The 22,427-nt window shown below is 34.7% G+C and overlaps 2 protein-coding genes and 1 long non-coding RNA gene across 4 annotated transcripts in view; 1 reads left to right on the top strand and 2 right to left on the bottom strand.

Moving 5' to 3' along the window:
- LOC145739058 (uncharacterized) overlaps positions 1-22,427 on the bottom strand; it is a 239,962-nt gene that overhangs the window by 211,902 nt on the left and 5,633 nt on the right. The window lies entirely within an intron of this gene.
- Positions 5,107-8,985, bottom strand: LOC145739053 (ATP-binding cassette sub-family F member 1). 2 transcript variants are annotated; one of them, XM_081994372.1, is made up of 2 exons: positions 8,843-8,985; positions 5,107-7,883 (listed from the first exon to the last, which is right to left on the bottom strand). In XM_081994372.1, exon 2 carries the CDS (start codon positions 7,863-7,865, stop codon positions 5,202-5,204), a length of 2,664 nt encoding a protein of 887 aa, XP_081850498.1. In that variant the 5' UTR covers positions 7,866-7,883; positions 8,843-8,985; the 3' UTR covers positions 5,107-5,201. The 2 variants fall into 2 exon arrangements, with proteins under 2 accessions (XP_081850498.1, XP_081850497.1); XM_081994371.1 differs by lacking the exon at positions 8,843-8,985 and adding an exon at positions 8,046-8,173.
- krz (beta-arrestin protein kurtz) overlaps positions 9,502-22,427 on the top strand; it is an 83,204-nt gene continuing 70,278 nt past the window's right edge. The window contains exon 1 of the mRNA XM_081994373.1: positions 9,502-9,817. The gene's annotated coding sequence lies outside the window, so the exon portion shown is untranslated. The remainder of the gene's footprint in view (positions 9,818-22,427) is intronic.

Below are 22,427 nucleotides of genomic sequence, written 5' to 3'. Positions count from 1 at the left end.
TAGTTTTAGTTATAGAAAACTATGAATGGATGTGTGACATATCAACTGTTTATTTTCATTACTGTTTACTGTTACCTCTTACCTCATACGGTTACGGAACTCTGAATTGGCCTTTAGAGTACTGTAATTTTGAATATTACCAATATTAAGTACGGGGAGGGATTGTAAATGGAGCAAGCGTCGGTTTGTTTTCTAAAGCTTTGGCCAAATTTAATAAATGAACAGAAGAAAACTTGCTGAAATTGTTGTAAACTCTCTAAATCCGCTGAAGTAACTCCGTTATTGTTTTATAACTCCGTTGTATATACAGGGTGTCCCGCGAGGTAAGGGACAAAATTTCACTACGTGTTCTTTAGGTAAATTCGAGTCGAAAATGTTCTATGAACATGGGTCCGCAAATGCTTCCTTACCAAGATACGATTTTTTTAAGTTTAATAGTTTTATTGTGTTGAAAAGTACAATAACCTCACAAAAATATTTTTTTACAAAAAAAATTAATACCTCTTGGAAAATAACTGTTTATAATAATTGTTCAAAGTGTCCATTTTCCCATTGTAAGCATAGTCTAGCCCTTTTAATGATGTGGATGAGAGCCATTGTAGTTTTCGGCACAAAATCACTATTAAATTTAAAAAAGCATATCTCGGCAAGGAAGCATTTGCGGACCCATGTTCATAGAACATTTTTGACTCGAATTCACCTAAAGAACACGTAGTGAAGTTTTGTCCCTTACCTCGCGGGACACCCTGTATAAAGACAGTATCATGTAGGTACAGTGTGTTTCATTTAAGATGAAGACAGACCTGTATGTAGTTTGTTTACCTTTATAGGTAAATTCATAGTTTTTGCACTTTGGTACGCGTGTAATACTTGATGGAACGCATTTTTTAAGGTTTATTAATTACAAGTTTGCACGTATGGACACTCTTGTATATGAGATTGGCCGGGCCACTGAACGCTGCCCAATACTTCTTATGAGTAGTGACCATATGCCCTCAAACTTCCTCAAGGTTGTAATTACCGAGCGGGAGGAGTGGGAAAATGGAGCTGCCCCGAGGGTCGTCCGTGATGGATCCAACTGGTTTACGGATGGATCCAGTAGAGGGGGGCTAACGGGGGCAGGTGTCGTGCTGAGACAGGCCAAACAGCGAAGCACTTTGCATTGGGTGCACACAAGCTACTATATTCCAGGCTGAGGTGCTTGCGATCCTGTATTGTGGGCTAGAACTACTTTCGGGCCCGCGACAGGAAGACACAATTAACATTTGTTCTGACAGCCGAGCTGCCATCATGGCAATCAGTGCTGAGGTTGTGCACTCCAAATTGGTTCTGGAGTACAAAACAACCCTGGAAAAGCTGGCGCAAAAGAACGACATACGTCTTTGTGTGGGTTCCGGGACATGCTGCTATTCCGGGAAATGAAGAGGCGGATCGAGTGGCAAAACTGGGCACTCAGAAAGTGTCTGTTGGTCCAGAGCCGACTGTGGGGATCGCCAATAGCATAGTGATCCAGTCGGTAAAATCTTTAGCCCAGCAGCTGTTTCAAGAACGCTGGGTCTCCGCTATAGGTATGAGGCAGGCCAAAGAACTCATCAGTGGCCCCTCAGTCAAAAATACGAAATACCTGCTGGAACTAAGCAGAGTGAACTTAAGGACGGTGACCAGCCTACTGACTGGCTACTGCCAGCTGAGACGGCATCAGTACTTGATGGGTATAACCGAGGATCCTACTTGTGGAGGATGCTTGGAAGAGTCGGCAGGACACATCTTAATGTGGTGTCCACCCTTCACTGGTTCGCGGACAACATTCCTGGGACAGTCAATAATGACGCCCAGGGCAATCAAGGAGCTAAGACCTAGCAGAATGGTTGGCTTTATAAAGTCGACTGGACTGTTGTAGCTACCAACAACCGGGACGTGACGGGCCCATACAGGAGGCCTATACGTTTGCGGCGCTGCCCCCCCGGTTTGAAAAACAAACAAACAACGGCTTTCTCTGTAATAAGTTTATTAAGACTTTAATCAAAAGAGTTTTAACATGTTTCGAGCACATAAGTGCCCATCATCAGGAGCTTATCAGACAGAAAATTAAAAACTATTATGACGTCAAACTTGGGAGCTGTCTTTATGTTCAAAATTTTGTGGCTGGGATGAGTGGCCTGTCATCGTCGAGAGGTACGGAAGAGCACTTCGACCGTTACGTCATCGCCTTCGATAATGTCCGCCGCAGATGTGGACGAAACGTCAGGAAGAAATTCCATTGGACCACTGCTTATAAGCCCGGATTACTTTTGTATTTCGATAGTGATATTGTCCAAGAGATGAAATCCCAACGGCCAAGATGGACAGGCCACATACACAAGCTGGATGACGAAAGACTGGTGTGGAAGGAAGTTCCAACAGGAAAAAGACCACTCGGGCGTCCCAGAATGCGTTGGAGAGACAACATTAAATCAGACCTCCAAAAAATGAATATCCCTTTTGACCATAGATTGATGGAAACCCGAACTGAGTGGAAGAGAGTGATGGTGCAGTCAGCCAAGAGGTTGTAGCGCTAAAGGATGATGATAATGTTAATATAAACTTATATGCTCTATGGAAAAGGCTGTGTGTTTCTTGATCTTCTTCGTATGGATTTACCTCCACTGTAAGAATACGGACTTCACTTTTATTACTTACCATGGTACTCTTATTATTAACTAAGAAAATAACGGTGTAGACAAAATACTGTGCTGTAGATCAAAGTTATTAAAAAATAAAATGATGATGAATGAATGAAACTCTGGTATACATGGTTTTAAAAACACATTCTGAGAACTTTTTCAAATAACTATCGATAGATATCGAAAAACAAGTCAGCTTTTGCTGGACAGATGTCCAGCAAAGCAACATATCGTAATTTCGTCTTCTTAGTCTTTAGCTTAGCATCTTTTAAAGATGCGTTTTATCAATCTGTACCAAAAATTATGAATTACCTAAAAAGGTAACAAAACCACACACACTGTATGAAATTTCCTCTGTCCTCTATGAACAGCTTATTTGCTCCTTAACATCTTTCTCTATCTATTCACATAAATTGTAGGGGTAGAGGGTAGATTAGCCAGTTATGACCAGTTAAGTGACCAGATTGGACAATTATTAGGATCTTAGTATTAAGTATGTTTTATTCCAGTACCACCATTGCGTTTTTAACAAGACATTTTTATTGAATTTTTTTTTTACTTGAATCGAGAACCATATGAAGTACCACAATATCGGCACCATCTTGACGAACCTCGTATTACAGACTAATTTCAACGTCAGAAAAACTTGAATCTGGTGCCAAATTAACGTTAGGTTAGTACCATTTCTGAGATTACTTTGAAAAAGAATTATTTTTGCCATTTTTTGTGGCATATAGCTCTCTTATTGAAGCCAATATGTCACTTTGACAACACCAAATTTAAAAAATCCAAAAGTACCCCCTTTAAAAATTTTGAAAATTTGCTTTTTTTCAGGAAGATGGTGCATCTTTCGAAAAAGTGTATATAAGATAAAAGTTGTGTCTTGCCGAGATACATTGAATCATTTCGATCAAGATATTTTACTGAAATTTGCAAAAAATGTAAGTCAACTTTGAAGCCCTTTAGTGGCCAAACGGTACTACTTTCAACGCCAGTGGATTGTTCCCTTTATTGGTTATTTGCAATCCTATTATAGCAATTATAGCAAATATTTCAAATAAGGAGTTTTTAGGTTTAAGTTACCACTATATTGATTGACGAAATTTGTATTATAAGATGATTTCAACCTCAGAAACTTCAATCTGTATACACATTAACATACATTTAAACTAAAATTATTTTAAGACTTTTTTTATATTTCTATTTTCTTTGGATCTTCTTAGTTATCCAGAAAGTGCCATCGATTTCCCAAAAGTAATCAGTAATACAAATGGAATGGTTTATTGTCCGTAATTATACTAAATAATAAGAAATCATTTTTGGCATTTGGATAAATTAAAAATTAGGTAAAAATCCAGCGAAATGAGGTACATAATTTTTAATTCTGTCCGATTGCCAAAAATTATTCCCTATTATAATTAATAATAAACTGGTAAAGAAATTAGACAGATAGGTTTTGCACTACTATTAAGTTATTAATGCCTGTTTCCCCGACATTTCAAAGTTGATTTTAAGTACAACTTAAGTTACACCTGATTTGTTACATTCAAACCTCAACTTGAATATAACAAATCAGGTGCAAAATAACACAGTTTAAATTAAACTTATTTAAGCTGTCCTTAAACTCAACTTAGCCATTGTTGGAGAAACGCACATAATTCCACAGTACCTTATTACTGTTGTAATAGCCATACAAGTTTGTGTATGATGCTTTATTCGCGCTTTTTATCTCCGGATGAAATAGACATTTTTAAATTATTTAGCAATAAAATGTGCAACTTTAATAGTCTCCATTTAACTAAAGTTGTATCAGCTATAGTTTTCAGCTAATGCTAATACATTCATCAGTCATTGTCCAATCAATTTGTAACACCCTATCAAATTGTTCTAAATATCACCCACACATTGACCTAAATTTTCGTACTTATATATTATGTGCCTATTTTTGTTTATGAAATGCAATTTTCCTCGAAAACGTTTAAAAGCAATTAGTCAGGAGAACTTTATTTGGGTAGAATAATTGATAAATTGCCCATAAATTCTGAAATTCTAAAACAATTCAAAAGTGAAACTGAAGAGAAAAATAAATGTGTTTCGTCTTTTTTTTAAGAAGAATCTACAGTTTTGGGTTACGAATTAGGAACAGCTTGTATAGCAACGTAAGTAATACTAAATGTAAGATTACTTTTGGATTATGTGTGGTTCAAATATTGCTCCTTCACCTTGCATATTACAAACTAATTTTACAAAGAAAAATGCGTATTATCCAGAATTTTTTAAATAGCAGTCAATTAAAAAAGTAGGTACTGCAAAAAAATAAAAAAGATCAAACCTACTTGAAACATCAAACTCATTTAATAATTATTTAGATTCTATTAATATGAATTTAACTGTAATTGAATTACCTTAATATCAAACAGGACTGTAGAAAAAAAATACAAAAACAAATTAATTCTTTATTTGTCAAGTGACAACAAAACAGTAACACATTTAAACATTTCAAAGAATAAGTTAACTAATACAGTCAATATCAAAAATTCATTGAACGACAGCAGCGTTGGCAGCAATACTAGGGCTATTAATGACCTCACCCAAACTCTCCAATAACTCCTTTCTATAGTCATCAAAGTCTCCCTCTACTTCATTAATAGTTTGATCTTCTATGACATACAAAGCACAGCCAGTTTCCCTGATCAATCTTTCGTCGTGAGACACTATTATTACTCCTCCAGTGTACTCATTTATTGCTTCTGCCAAGGCATCTATGGACTCAATATCCAAGTTATTGGTGGGTTCATCCAATATCAACACATCTGGAGCATTTAGACATAATTCAGCTAAAGCTACTCTAGCTTTCTGACCTCCAGATAAGTCTTTCATTTTAATGGTATGAGCATGACTAGCCAAACCAAAAGTTCCCAACTGCTTCCTAGCTTTTTCATAGGGGAGATCAAAAAGTCTCATCAAATACTCTGAAGGTGTTTCTTCAGCAGTTAAGTGCTCTCCTGAATGCTGGTCAAATCTTCCAATTCTTAGTCTGTGGTTCATGCGTGCTTCACCTTCCTGTGGAGTAAGTTCTCCTACCAGTAGTTTTAAAAATGTGGATTTCCCCACTCCATTAGGGCCCACAATAGCAACACGACTGCTCATGTCAATTCCAAAATCAGTTTTTACAAACAACGGTTTCTGGCCTGGATAGGCAAAAGTGACATTATGAAGTCCAAGAACTGGTGGCTGTAATGGTGGAGGCTCTGGAAATCTAAACTTGACCAAGTACTCCTTGGGTCTCTGCAGTAGTTCTTGAGGCTGCAAATCATCTTCTTGCTTCTGTATTTTAGACCTGTTCTTCTCTTGTTTTCTAGTTAGGACTTCTTTTTGCTTCTTCTCAGCTTGTTTCTTAGAGGAACCTGAAGATTTTAGCTCCTTCAGTCGCTTTTCTTGCTTCTCATACTCCTTAATCATCTCCTTTCTCTTCTGCACAAACATTTTTTTAAACATTGAATAATTGCCTTTGTAGTAATATAACTTTAAGTTATCCAGGTGAATTATTTCATTACAAACATTATCTAAAAAGGACTGGTCGTGAGACACTATAAGTAGTGTCTTTTTCCATCCTTGCAAATAATTGTCTAGCCAAATTACTGCATTCAGATCTAAATGATTGGTAGGTTCATCCAGTAACAACAATGTTGGTTCAATATACAAAGCTCTAGCAAGGGAAACTCTCATACGCCAACCACCTGAAAAATTCTTAGTGGCTCTGTCCTGCATTTCCTTAGTGAATCCTAAACCAGCTAGAATCCTCCTTGCACGTGGTTCAGCAGAGTCCGCTCCTATGGCTTTAAGTTCAGCATAAACTTCATTTAGACGATCTTGAACCTCTAACTTTCCAGAATTCAGTTCATCTTCAAGTTGTTTCTGCTGTGCAAGAAGATCATTTCTTTTAACATCAGCTTTCAGTACTGTTTCAACAGCACTGAAGTCATCAGCCACAACTTCTTGTTCACAATACAATATATCTATATTTGGAGGAATTGAAAATAACCTTTGTGCTATATGTCTCAGCAAAGTAGTTTTACCATGTCCATTTGGGCCTACTAAACCATAATGTCTACCATTAGCAATAAGTAAACTTGCATTGGTGAACAGGTCTTTTCCTTTAGCAGCAATGCTGAAATTTTCAATTTTTATGTCCACTGCATTCTCTAAAGCAGCTAATTGACCTGCAGTTTTTTGTGCTTGAGACACTGTGAAATTGGATTCCAGTTCTGAATGACCTTGACCTCCCTTCTTCAGCATTGTTTCCATTTGCTTTTCATAATCATGTTGTTTTTTAAGTTTCTTTTTGTCTTTATGGGTAAGCTTCTTTTCTTTTTTGTCACCAATATTGAGTGATTGTAATTCTTCTGTGATTTTGTCTGTTTCTTCAACTGCTGTATTGGCAACAGGTTCTTCATAAGGCACTGTTTCTTGTTGGGTGGTTTCAGTGGAAGACTCTGCATTTTCTTTCAAATCTTCAACAACATCCTCATTACCTTCATCTTTTTTCTTTTTGCTTTTCTTCTTAGTGGCTTTCTTTGCAGCAGGCTTAATCTCCCCTTCAGAGTCAGCAACTACATCTGATGTTTTATCATCATCTTCCACAGGTTCTTCAAATTTCTCCTTCTTGTCTTTCTTCTTCTTACTTGAAGTTTTTGGTACACTGGGAGCTGCCTCAAAATCAGAGTCTTCCAAGTTTTCATCACTATCATGCTGCTTCTTCTTGCTTTTCTTGGTTGATTTAGAAACTGGTTTAACAACTTCCACAACATCTGACTGTGACTGATCTTCATCATCACTTAACTGTACTTTAACTGGTTTTTTATCTTTTTTCTTACCAGACTTTTTGGGTTGAGGTTCTTCAACTTCATCATTTGAAACATTATTCAAATCGACTTCCACTTCTTTATCAGACCAATCATCATCATTTTTCTTCTTCCCTTTTTTAGCAGCTTTTTTAGCTTTCGGGGCTGGCTTGGCTACTTCACCAGACTCTTTAGGCACTTTTTCTTCATCATCACCAGTATCACGCTTCTTATGAGCTTCTTTTTTGGATGACTTTTCCTTGGCTTTACTAGCAGGTTCTCCACTCGCCAGCTTTGGTTGCTCCTCAAAATCATCATCAAAATCTTTGTTTTTCTTGTTTCCTCGCTTTTTCGACATGTTTCAGTAATTAGCAGTCTGAAAACGCAGAGAAAATCACATGAATAGGATGTTTTTGGGGAACAAGTGGCTGCAATATGGGAATAAAATTTTGAGACACATTGTAAGGTATTTATTGTGTATGTACATTCTGTCAAAAGAAGGAGCTTAAATAATAACAGTTTTTTTAACAAAACTCACCTTAGTTGCAACTAACTGGGGCTCAAAAATAAACTTTGGCACCAAGAACCAACTCAAGACAAGAAACAGCTTTCTTAACCTTTCTTTCTAAATTCTAACCTATATTCTAAGTATATAAGGTGTCAAATGTCAAATATCAAAAAAATACAATCACTTGAAGTTTGCGCAATTAGTCATGTGACTATGTGGAGCTTTCGTGTTACCGCCCACGTGTGTGAATTTATTTCATACAAATAAATTGATAAAAAATATGGGAAAATCGGGAAAATGTATCGAGAATTTAGATGGAATTTAGTAGATATGCTATGTTATAACAATATTCTTATCTGATAATGTATATTTTTCACTTTTTGCTTGTTTGGTTTTGGTATACTTATATTGTGTAACTTGAAAAATACATTTTTACGTATACGGGGTGACCCAGAAAATATTTAGTATCATGTATTAGTGATATCCTCAAATAGAACGCTGCTTTTTACTAATTTTGGTATATTTTAGAACCTTGGCATGAAAATTTTACATTTTTATTTATATGATATGTAACAGTTTTGTATTTTTACGATAACCAGCCAGCCCTTGAAAACGAAGTATTAATAGGTTAGAGTAGTAAGTACTTATTATAATTGGCAAGTAAAAAAATGAAGTATTGATAGTAATTTACAGATGTACCTATACGATACTGCTGATGATACACAGATTACATTCACGGTCAAAACCGAAACTTAAATTAATCTTAAACCTTCCCTGGTAGTGGTAGCTCGTAGTATAATAGTAGAAATTTTTATTTAGAAACTTACCTTAGTCTTTGTATCAATCTTCGGTAAACCTGTTACAGCAATAACTCGTCGCAAACACAAATAATAAGACAATCAAAACACTCTACTATTTTGAAAAATAATTATTCAACCAAATTGAAAAATGCCCCAGACGCCATTAATGCACGCTATTTGACATTTGACAGTTTGTTAAATAATATGGAGATAACTATACCTTACTTTTTCTATTGCCAGCAGAAAAAGAATAGCAAACAGCTAATCTTGGTATGATAAAACAACAGAACAACACTAAACATTACATGGAGTTAATTATTAATTAATAATTAATAATACAGTGCAAGTAATCTTATATAATGTGGTTAGTCTTAACAAATTAATTTTTAACTAAGAATAATAAATAATACTTTCAAGGACAAGGTCAACTTCGTGTATTGTCTTTGTCATTTCCAATGAAATGAAATGAAATCGCCAATGCTTTTAGGAGTTACCAGTTTCACGTCATAGAAGTAGAAGTCTATATTGTGGTTTGTGGTTAAGCGCTTTACTCTTTCAACAGCATTCCACTAATGTAAACGTAGACTGTCGCTAAGTTGCTGAAAAACGATATAGCGTGGTTTTGTTCTACACGTATCCGAAATTTGTAAACGTAAACATTCCGACTGTAAAGACTAGTATAGTGTATTCGTGCTTTTCTTTGGGTTGGTTTTGACTTTTGAGTGGTTTGAGTCGGACGGCGGACGGGCCAATGACGGATCGTCGTGTTTCTGATAGAGAAATGTCATTTTTATAAAGTTTTTGGATTTTCATTCTAATTTTAGAAAGTAATTCTTTGGAATAAAGTAGTGTTTAGTGAATCGTAGTTATTAGCCTTGTGTCAGCAATTGGTTTTAACCTAGTCCGGTTATCAGGGTTAAGAACTAACACTCCAAAACGGCGGTTTGTGTTGGGCAACGTGTGAACCATCGAATTCCCAATTTCTAAGAAAATACTGCAGACGTAAGTTAATTACATTATCTATTACTTTTATGACCAGCTATCTGATTGTATTGCCGTGCCTCAAGCGAATAGGAGTTGCCCCCAGACCTGAAGATATAACTTGCATTAATGTAAACAAATCAGCCCAATTTTTTGCATAAGTTGAATGTTTTTGTAAATCTCTCCTATAGGCACATCACTTCAATAACCAGGACATACTCTTTACTTATATTATTTACAAACCTTCCTCACTATCACTAAGTAGGTAATGTGTTGTATCATCGCCAGTAAATACTCCCTAACTGATGAAGCTTTGCTGTTAATTCAAGTCCTACTCTACAAGCTACAACAAATTTTAACATGTGAAAGTAATGTGGGAGTTACAGCTTGTAGAAATAAAAATAATTTTTTTATAAATATTCACTTGATTAATGGGAAATCAGAACTATGCAATAGATAAGCCTCCCACTTTCTGTAAAAAGTGAACATGCATTTCACTTCATTTGGCCACCTGTGATTCACTGATTGAAACATTTAATAAATAAATTATTTCTACTGATTGTTTACATTTGCATGTATTCAAAACACAACTTCCAGATGGCACCTGGTAACAAATGTTCTTATTGCATCTCATTTAGGTGTATATTTTTTAATTCAACACTAAACCTAACTTAATAATTAAAGGATTTTTTTTGTGGTTTGTGGTTTATTTATGTTGAGCTACTAATATATACTCCAAATCTCATAGATCAAGAGAGTAGGACAAAAAAATTTAATAACTGTAGTAATATAAACTTTGACAAGGAATTGAAACAGTAGTAGTTCTGAGAGTACTTCTGTTAACATTTATTATTTATGCCAGTACACTTCTTTAGTACATTAGGTATGTAGTAACGTTATACTGATTTACAATAAGTATTCACTATAGGGGATAGGTGCTCCACTTCACATAGATAGTGCAATAGTTTTTTTTTTATTGTATTGGTCAATCAATTTTCTTTAATATGATGGTAGAGAATTATTTTCAGTTAATTTTAGCTTGTGTACGGGATGGTTGTATTGCATTTCATAAACTCTATAGTATTGTGTGAATGGTTATTAACTATTTAAGGTTTTTTTTGTGAAAGTGATGTTTCTTAAAGTAGATTTCTGAAATTTCAAATTTGTTGATATACATATTTGAATGGTACATTAAATTGCTCTACATTTGCTAAGGTTTAAATTTAAAACAGATACTCATGCATTCTCCTAATAGTGTTTTAGCTAAATTCTGCATTCACAAACTGTAGGTTATTTTAGAATTTTTTCCATTCAATTTTTATGTAAATTGATATTCTATATCTATTTAGTCATCCATGTAAAAATATGAGTGATTTATCACTACCGAGGTCACTACTCTTCATAGTAAATATCATAAAAATTTCCCAGAGAGAAACCTATTTAGTTAATTCTACTAAAAGGTTGGGTCATGCTTTCCTTGAAATGTAATTTTACCTGTACATGTAGGGGATAAATGTGACATGAAAATGATTTTATCATATTTAGGCTATTCCTGTTCTGCAGTGCTTTTTAATCATCTTGATGATGCATTTTTACAGACAGAGATTGCACATAACAAAACATTCAATTTGAACTACTCTTCTCCAATCTGTAATTCTCCTGTTTTCACTTTTAAGAAAGTCTATAATTTTGTGTTTTTGTATAGTTGAGATTTGGAATGGGATATACCTACTGAGTAGAATAATCCAATATGTTTGTTGTATTAGAAAATTTCCTATAAAATTGACAAACATATTATCTATAAAGCTTTGACTCCTGACCTGTTACTCTGGTGCTTATTATGTTGAAGGTCAATTAGATTTATTACATTTAGACATGTTTGTTTTTTGTTGTCATTGAGATATTCAATACTAGACTTACCAGTGACTGTCCTATGAAACTATTGAGTGTGTTAAGTAGGTATTTCTAAAATGTACTAAATAGTTTTACGCTTGTCACACTACTATAATCAAAATGACAATTTTACCTACTTATTAATTTCAAATACTATTAACTACTACTAATAAATTGTTAAAAATTCAAAATAAACACTCCACTTGATAGAATATCAAAAACTATCTTAACTTTCTTTTATCTAGATTAGTCTTAAAATGAATTGGAATTGATTTTTTAGAATTCCCCTAAAAGTCTTATGAAGTAGGTATAATAATAATAGTTTTCAAATTAGCTCATCAAAAATGGAAATTACAGCTTTCTAGATGGCATGTAAGTCCTAATTGACTTTGGACAACAAAGTGTAGTTAGGTATAATAAATTCAAATAAACAATGATAGGACTGGGAAGTACATTAGAAACTACATTCAGACACAATGCTGATTTAAATGGTGTTTGTTTTATATTTCTAAGAAGAATTCTTTTAAAATGATGTAATATATAAAAGTTTTATATTAGTATTATCCTGGATATTTGATAATGAAATTCATAGTTTTTATTTACTTTAAGTTATTATTTTACTAAAATGAAGGTTTTTGCGAGGGTTTTTGAACCAGTTATATAATTTTTTTGTTATTATCATACTGCACAAAATATTCATAGAGTGGAGCTTGGGGAAGAGAAATTGTACCAAATTTGTGGCAACAAGTAAAGGTGTTCAATTTTCCTAAAGTAGGCAGGAGCTTAGATCACACACCTGTCATATAACCCAATAGTCCTTTGTTTGTTATGCTTAAATTGCAACACAAGGAAACTGATAGCAATTTCCTAGATATAGAAATTTGCATATCGCAAGTGCATTGGATAGTCGACAAGCTCCATAGCCAATCTGGAAGTGGAAAGTGGATAAACTAGTCGCAAAAACCGGATGATAATAAATACTACAGTCAAGATAGTAGTAAGTAAGAGGGAAATGCCATCAAGGAGGAGTTTTGTCTTTATTGCTATGGGCTATACTGGTTAATGATTTGCTAAATAATATGTCAGCTGAAGGTTCAGAGAACACATAATAACAATTCCAGTGCGAGGCAAATTTTCCAGTACAGAGAAGTTAGATGGTCCTCAAAAAATAGTGAACTGAAATTGGTACAATGGTTGAAAAGCTATTAGTTAAGCCAAAGAATACAGTAGTTGTTCCATTTACTAGAAAACGGGTTCACACAGATCTACAACCACTACTTGTGAATGTAGAATTGAAGAAAGGAAGAAACTATTTCTTCCAAAAAAGAATTTTTAACTAGAAGCTTATTTAGAAATCTCAAGTCCAAAAGGTTCAAAAGATGGACAGATAAAATATCCCAAGAATGGTGGACAAACTGTTAGCAGCAAGGTCAGCAGACTTGCTTAGTCACTAAGTGAAGTGAATGATTAAATAGACATCTTAGCCTAATGGAAGTGGAAAAAACAACAAATGTAGGTTCTACCAAGAAGAGGGGAAAACTGCTGTGCCATTGCAAAGGTCTGCAGCAGGCATTTTAGCCTGCTTGATTTAACAACCATAAAAGCAACAAACCACAATAGGGACCCAATGTTGTGGAGTATGACCTTCAGTCTAACCAAAGAGGCAAAACTAGATAAAGTTATTAGTTACTCTTCTTTAAACTCTAATCTTTAATCTGTAACTGTATATTCTTTTTCAATTAGTATTTCTAGAATAAAAAACATCATTCTGATTAACTGTCAAATTATGAATAAGAACAAAATTGAACATTTTCAAAACAGGTCACAATATACAATATACTAAAAGGGAATAGACTTCTCATAAAAACCACCCCTCAAACTTCAGCCCTATGTGCATGACAGCAACCCTGGTAAGAATTTTAAATTAAAATTGGGGTCTTGGGATGCGTCAAGTGAAAGGTATTTTGGTTTTAAAAACAACGTTTTGTTGAATCACATCCAAACCGGCTTTGTATGTTTTACTGGTCATAAAATCATAATTTTACTAATAATGCAAATTTCATACCTATGTTTCCTGCAGGTTTTTGCTTAATACTCTGAAAAAAAGGAAGTTGTTTCATTGTTTTGTTATCTCAATTCCATAATGACATTTCAGTGCAAACGTCCGGTAAAACAAATACCTAAGTGGTCAGTACCTTAAGTGACTCATGGATAAGTTTATTGTCCTGGGTTCAGTGCTTTTCTTAGCACTAAACCCATGACAATATGACTTATAAATACCAGAAACAGTAGTTGGATAACTCACAAATAATTGTTGTTTTTCTAATTTTTTTAAAATTTAAGGTGAATCTGGTTCTTGAATGATAGTTTTGTCAAAATGTTTTAATGAAAAAGTTTGTTTCATCTGAAATTTCTCCTACAAAAAACTGTGACAATAATGTGCTTCACAACATTTGTAGAATAATAGACAACATGCAAACATAATAAGGCTGTAGTAACATTTTTTGAAAGTTTGTTAAATAATAAAAACACTAATTAATTAATAAAAGAATTAAAAAGATTCTAGCTATGCAGCAGTGTATATATGAAGTATATTATTTTATTTTACATTGCTTTTTTGCTTCCCTACAATATCAAACAACATTTAATTATTGCAATTTTGTGGTAAGTTAATTAAATAAATTTTATTAGAGCAAAAAAATATCTCTTAATGAATTAAGATTCTGACAGTAGGCATATGATATAAACTGGACAAACTACCATTTTCGACATTATCAACCAAACCACGTCAACTTCTCACTTGATACTTTATCTGTGTATCTAGCCCTACAGGTGACGTGGTTTTGAACCATTGGGACTACATGTCAGTGCTGTAACTACTAACATAACTGGCCATTTGCCATTAGTAAACTCAGTCCACTAATAGTGTGCGAATAGCTGACGTGATATTAAATAACGGAGACTACATAACAGGGCTGTAGTAACAAAATTCTCAGTACAGCTCCAAATTTAGTTACCTCAGGTTATTGGAGCCATATTGGAGAGCAAAAAATGTGGGAGAAAATAAAATTATGAATAGAAGTGATACTGAAGACTCATAATCACATTTAACCTTCTTTGAATTCGTTTTTGGACACCCTGTTGGTGCACCCTGTCATTTTTTCTTAACCGCTTAAGGAGGCCCCTGAGAGCAAAAATATCTTAATACAATCTTGTAGAAGATGAAGTTTCCTACAACTTTCATTATTTACACTTTTTTGTAGCTTCTCAAATAACGGATAGTAGGAAATTGCGCACACTGTTCAAATAGACCTTATGTAGGTAAGTACTATGAACAAATTTAGGTATAACTAACGCAGGTTCTTAATGGTTGCTAACTAGAGTTATTCTTTGATCTGGAGATGCTAAGTACTAATTTTGAATTTTACTCTTATTTAGAATTGGAAAATGTGTTAAAATATGGGGTGGTCCATGTAGAATCAGATAAACGACTCTCATTGGGGGTCATTGCAGTTCCCTGAGTACCACACTGTATAATGTTGTCCCAAATATAACACCGCGTCACAGGGTCACACCCCTCGACAAATTTATATCAGATAACTTCAGTTTTTACGAGAAAACAAACATACACAATTTCTATATAATTTCAAGGGCCGCACCTTCCAGGCTGATTGATAATAATGTACCTAAAAGTTGTACACAGGGTGTCGCACAATGAAGTACGTTTAGCCAATTAAAAGATGATAATGTTATCGCATTTTTGGTTCAAACTTATTTTGAATGAAATACCTTTCAAGTATGTTTTATTTAATTAAACTTGTTTAGAGACATAGATGATCTGTTGATTCCGTACATGCCTCTGTATTATTTTCTGAGATGTGGACTTCCAGCTGTCTCTCCACCTCTTTGGTGGTCTTTCGGGTAGACCCTGCTGGTTTTCCCTCTAATACAATGTGTGGTAGTCTATCGTCAGTCATCCTCTTCACGTGGTTATACCATTCTCTTCTCCTCTGCTGACTGTCAGTGTTTCTTACGTGATCTCTTCGTGTTTTCCCGTCTATTGTTCTCATCAGTACTGGTCTTGTTGGTGTCCTCTCTCGCTTCTATACCATATGTCATTATTGGCCTGATGCATGTCTTATATATTTTGATTCTCGCATATAAGGCCCAATTACAAGTTTCAGCCAATACAGTTTCTTTTAGACATCCTGATATTATGGCTGATTTGTTAATTTGATTTCTGAGGTTCTTTACCGAGCGTGAGCGCTGAATATCTATGCATGTATCTAAATTGCATGACCTGCTCTATGGGTTTATTATCAATTACCAGCTTGCATCTTATTGGTTCCCTAGCGATGGTGATGGTTTTCGTTTTACCTATAGATATGTCCATATTGAATTGCTGACTGATCTGGTAGAACTTAAATAACTGCCTCTTTAGGTCATTCTGCAAATATTGCAGTGTCGTCAGCGTAGCAGACCATGCTGATAGCCCCATTGTTCATTCTATTCAGAGATGTTACTTCTATGATTTTGTCCATCAGCAGGTTGAATAAAAATGGACTAGGGCTATCTCCCTGTCTAATTCCTTCTGGAGTGGGGATGCTAGATGTGATATTTTCTCTAGCTTTTATTTGCGTTCTGTTATTAGTGTTAAAGTTGTATACAGATGTTACTATGTTAGCAGGGGCTTCCTTAGGACTTTTATGATGTCTTGTCCCCCTGTCAAATACCTTAGTAAGGTCGTCAATGGTGTACATATCTTCAACCAGGGTTTAAAGCTGGATTATGCCTCTTACCTTTAGACAAGCTACCTTTAGCTAAGCTTAGAAGGGTGCTAATCCTTCTACTTAGAAATGATGCATTGTTGGCAAATTTGGACTGTGATTCCAGATTGTAAAAAAAAACATACATATTTTTAGAAAACTTAAAACTTAAAAACGCATTTTTTTTTTAAATATTATTTTATGACAAAATTTGTTCGAGGTTATAACCTTATGATTAAATACTTTATTCTTCCAGGTTTCTTCACATCGAATTACCTATAGTCAAAGGAAACAAATGTCATTGTGGTCTAACTTTGCTTGAAATAAGTCAACATTTTAATGGCTTTTGTCATGAAAACTAGAAGTGGTAGCAAGCAAAAATAGAGCTTAAAGACATATTTTTTTTACTAAACAAATCAGGAAATCATGCAATTTCACGATGATTTTCACGTTTTTGGTACTTTTGCAGAGTGCTGTAAGCTGTAAGGGTCATATGCAGTAGGTTTATTAAATATTTCGTTTTCTCTCAAAGTCTCTCAGTAGTGACTGAGGTTATTCCAATTTTCCGAAAGATAATTCTTCACATAAAATTCTCTAAAACTTTCAACCGACTCTGTAGCTCTTACGGTTACTGAGATTCTAATTGTAGAACAGTTTGGGACACACTGTATAAAATTATCAAATTTTTCTGTCATTTTATCTCAACTGCACCTACTTATTTTGACAATCTGTATATTAAAAATTCACATTTATTGAACTTTTGACTCTTGTCGTAGAACAGCATAAACTTGTACATAAACTAAAGTTTGTCTTAGATTCTGTGTGTATTATATTACAACTGTTTTTGATCATGAAGAAACACTAAAAGTTGAGTGTTAAAGTATTCAGTATAAAAAATAATTAAAATGCACAATGCAAGGTGACACCTATGTGGCAACAGCTTAAAATTATACATTGTTTAGCCAATGACGTATTATAGGCCCCTATAGGTAATCGCATTAACATAATTGAATTTAAAGTACTATTTGTATGCACGTCCAGTATTACGCAATATCGCATTGTTCACCAGTCTCATTTTAGTTTTCACTGTAATAATTAGTCCCTTTCAAATATATTTTGGTTTTGAGGGCTTAATTCAGCGCTCAATCCACTGTCTACGCACTTATATTGTTAAATCTGCATTTCCAGTTTGACGATCAATGGAGTTAATAATTTGCTTTAACATGACTCAATATTCCCTATTGTGAGTAATGCCTGTGACATACAATTTCGATACTAGTCATATCTGTTCCTGAAAGGTTTGAATATGTATTTTTATTGGAAAATATCGAAAACAGGGCGTGTTAGTTATGAGACATCTTCAATTTCAATCTAATAAACAACAAATTTGCTGGGAGTTTGCTATTAGCCCCTGAAATTTGAGAAGTGATAATGAAGATAATGAACCTAAATTGAACCCTAAAGGCAAGTTTTCCCACACACACACGACGATACTGCCCTACATTTTGCCAATGACGAATATGTAACGACTAATATTTGTTTTCTGGTTATTACAAAATATGTGATTTTCCAATTAAGTGTTACACTTTTATTTGTTTGGATGTTGAAGTCTAAAATTCACTTTAATCCGGTCCAATCTGTCCGTATTTCAAAAAAATCGGTTATTTGACATTTATGTTCCTTAATAATAAATTTAGAATTAATTATTAAATAAATTTTAGAAATAAAGAAAAACTTGCAGCATGTTTGGTGGAATCCAATGGAATCAATATTTTGACGTCTAGAATCTAACCTTGCTTTTTGGCGCATTCTTTACGGAACACACTGTATATTTAATTGTGCCTAACTAATCAAACTTAAAATCATGAGATAAACATGATTATGGGTGACTTTAACGCCAAAGTGGGATAAGGAAGATTTGAAGCATTGGTGGGACCTTATGGACTAGGATTACGTAATGATCGTGGCGAACGTCTTTGCCAATTCTGCAAGGAGGAAAACATGAAAATAACAAACACATGGTACAAGCTGCCACCTAGACGCTTATATACGTGGAAGGCTCCAGGAGATCGCCCAGATAACATAATCCGCAATCAGATCGATTACATACTCATCAACAAACGTTATGGGACTTTGGTAAAGAGAGTATGCACCTATCCGGGCGCCGATGTGCCCTCAGTATTTCTTGATGACGGTAATCAAAATCAAAATTATGACAACCAAAACCCATGTACCACAGTGAAAGATAGATTACGAAAAACTTAAAGATGAAGAAACAAAAAACAAAGTTACTAAAAATCTTATTGAGAAACACGATTGTGACAGATGAGATACTGGCGATGTTTGAGGAACGAAGAGGGTGCAAGAACAAAGGGAATGGTGATAACTACAAAAATATCCAGAAGGTCATTAGAACGAAGATAAGAACCGCTAAGAATGAGTGGCTGAAACAACAGTGTGAAGAACTACTTCAACCTACACAGAAAGATAAAAGAGACGGCAGGAGTATATAGAAAGAGTTCATTCTCTAATGTAGAAAACGATCAGGGAGAAATAGCGCAGGATGATCAACAGCTTAAAATCATATGGGAAAACTGTATTAGCAACCTTTTTGCCGATGAAACACCTGCTGTTGAAAATGTAGACGACAAAGACCTCTCGGGACCTCCCATCACAAAAGAGGAAATTATAAGAGCGATCAATACATCCAAAGATAGAAAGGCAATTGGCCCAGACCGCATATCTGTAGAGTTGCTCAATGTATTGGACGACAAAAGCATCACAGTTCTTGAGACGATATTTAATCGAATCTATAACACAGGCGAATATCCCGCCAAATGGTTAACATCGAATTTTGTCCCCTTGCCGAAAAAGAACAATGCAACAAAATTTGAGGACCACAGACTAATCAGCCTCATGAGTCGCACACTGATGATATTCCTTAAGATTATCCACTACAGAATATAAATAAAGTGCGAAAAAAACATCGGATCCACACAATTTGGATTCAGACGAGGTTTAGGCACGAGAGAAGCATTAGTTGCGACTCAAGTACTGATTCAGAACTGCAATGATCAGAGAAAGGACATAATGCTGTGTTTCATCGATTATGAAAAGGCCTTCGACAGAGTCCAACATCATAAACTGATCCAAATCCTAAATAGATTGGACATAGACCAAAAGGACTTTATCGCTGCATTCAAAGCCTATACTGGAACCAAATGGCTGAAGTCAGAGTTGATAACGATCTCACAGAAGCAAGACCAATTTGTAGAGGGGTAAGACAAGGGTGTGTTCTCTCCCCACTTCTCTTCAATTTATATCCTGAAGCCATCTTTCAGGAAGCCCTAGAAGAACGCAACGTGAGCGTTAAGGTGAATGGTGTATGGGTCACAGTTCTAATTGCAGATAACATGGAGAGTTTGTGGGATATGCTTGGGACTGTCGGGGAATGCAGTAAGAACATGGGCCTCAAAATCAACACCAAGAAGACTAAATTCATGATAATTCCTCGAAAGCCACAAGAATTTCAAAACTCAAGCCTTACATATGAGAATCAACCAATAGAGCGAGTAAATAAATTTAAATATCTAGGAACGTGGCTGTGTGGAAACTGGGAATCAGGCACAGAAATCAGATGCCGGATTGAAAGTGCCCGCAGTGCGTTCATGAAATTCAAAAATTGCTCACCAATACTGATTTCGATCTTGGCTTGAGAATTAGATTTGTCAAATGCTATGTCTGGACAGTGTTGCTTTATGGCATGGACACTGAAGGTGGGCACTATGAACAAGCTGGAAGCATTCGAGATGAGGGTCTATAGCCGTGTACTGAGGATTCCATGGACTGCAAGAAGAACCAACGATGAGTTCTTGAGAATAATCAATAAAGACCGCGAACTGTTAGACACCATTAAACGTCGAAAAACAGTATACCTGGGCCACGTAATACGCAACCAAAGGTACCAATTCTTGCAATTGATAATTGAGGGGAAGACTGAGAAAGAGAGGAATCGGCAGGAAAAAGGCTCCGCAACGTTAGGCAGTGGACAGGACTGAGGACAACGCAAGAACTAATGTATACCTTACGTAATAAGGAAGAGTGGACAAATGTGATCGCAAACATCCATTAATGGACACGCAGCACAAGAAAAATAAGAATCAAACTCAATTATTTTCCTGGGATAGTATTTGTTATTCATTTTGATTGGTTATACACATGGGTTATGTTGTGTTTTTTTTTGCGTCAAACTCATCAAAACGCTAATAAGGCCCAAAATTGTTTATCATTAATCTTTTATAACTACAAATCTCATTAAAATGCTAACGAGTTTCCTGTCAATTTCAACTTACATATATTGAATTTTGTATGTAAAAAATATGAATTTTGGCACAAAAAAATCTGCTTAATTAAAGATACAAATGTAGTAGGGACATACCCGTCAACACTACTAATTTTCTTATAGTTTTATGATTAACTGAACATATGTCAAAAGTTTATGATGGTTGTAACTATGTTGTAGAGAGGAAAAAGTTACAAAATGTCAATTTTTTATAACAAGTTACAAGAGTGAAACGTATCTATTTCTCCACAATAAAAATCCTTCTCTTACGGAATCATAACCTTTGAAAAAAAATGAATGTAACATAGAACGTAAACATAAGCTTAGTATGTTTACGTTCTTTGTGAAAGATGCATTAAATTTCAATTTAATGATAAGTTTATCAATGAATAACTGAATTGAGTGACTCACTACAACTTAGCAATATAGAAACTGTAGAATCTCATTGTCTGTCAATTACGTGTGATACGAAAAATAAAGTAATTGCTTTGATTTGCCAGTTTCTTCTGTTTTAGCAGTATGCAACTGAAAAAAAAAACATTATGTTTATCAGCAATCATGAGGTTGATCATTTGACTTTTCCTATAGAACATAGGAAACAGGAACAGGTTGTTCCTTGTTCCAAGTTAATTTACGGTATGTTACGCCTCAGAACACTGTATAACACCCGTATTAAAGGTTTTAACGTTTAGCATTCAACATAGTTTTAATTGAATACTTTAGTTAGTTAAATTATGGTTAAATGGGCCATCCTGTAAAGTATTCTTAGTGAGATTTTTAGAGAAAGGTATATAGGAATTACTTATTTGATTACAGAAATTTGCTACAACACACGGAAATGTTTAGAATTATACAAATGTCAGAATCATCATTGTCTATGCAAATGTCAAACAAAGTGTATCTTTGTTTTGGGTTAATTGACTTCTTAAAGGTTAATCATGTCTGACATATTTCCAAAACAGTTGTATAGGTAATTGTCGAGATATACGAACATTGTAATAATAATACACAAGGCCTTTAATTTATAATAAGAAAGTTGATATATAAACGACAAAATTTGGGGGATAAAATGTGCAAAAAAACCAATTGTTAGACCGTCTTTAGTACATTTTCTTTACACATTTAGTATAACCGTCTTAATTGGTCATCAGCAGTTGTTTGTTTCTGTTTTCCGCAAAATGGATTAAAGGCGTACAAATATTCGTTTGATCTGTACAAACACCATAGTTCGTAGCGGAACTTTATGGGTTTTCATCAACATTATAGCTGAGTGACGTCCGTAATAACGAACCACCATTTCATCAATAGCTAATTTTGAATACGTAATACTGAACATCAAAAAGTCTACACAATTTTAGAATTTTATGCCAATAGTGTGTGCGCTTACTCCAGCATCATAGATTTTCTGGTGTTTTGCTCAGGATTTGATTTTGATTGCTTCGTCAAGCATATTTTTGGTGAGGAAATTCCTTTACAAACAGTTTTTCCTCTAATGAAATTCCAGTTGTATTTTTTCCATTTCATTTATACAGAGTAAAATATATCAACTTACATAAGAAAACGCCATTTGTTGAGTACAGATGTTACTGGAATGATGTGGCAGAACAGCTATCAACTTACATGATTTGAG

This window comes from Ips typographus, linkage group LG16 (genome assembly GCF_016097725.1).
Source record: "Ips typographus isolate SLU linkage group LG16, UJ_Ityp_2.0, whole genome shotgun sequence".
Classification (NCBI taxonomy): domain Eukaryota; kingdom Metazoa; phylum Arthropoda; class Insecta; order Coleoptera; family Curculionidae; genus Ips; species Ips typographus.
This window is presented reverse-complemented; position numbering and strand designations above follow the sequence as displayed.

What these genes read in the sequence shown, in the direction of transcription:
- LOC145739053 (XM_081994372.1), bottom strand. Translation starts at nt 7,865, where the DNA reads ATGTCGAAAAAGCGAGGAAACAAGAAAAACAAAGATTTTGATGATGAT.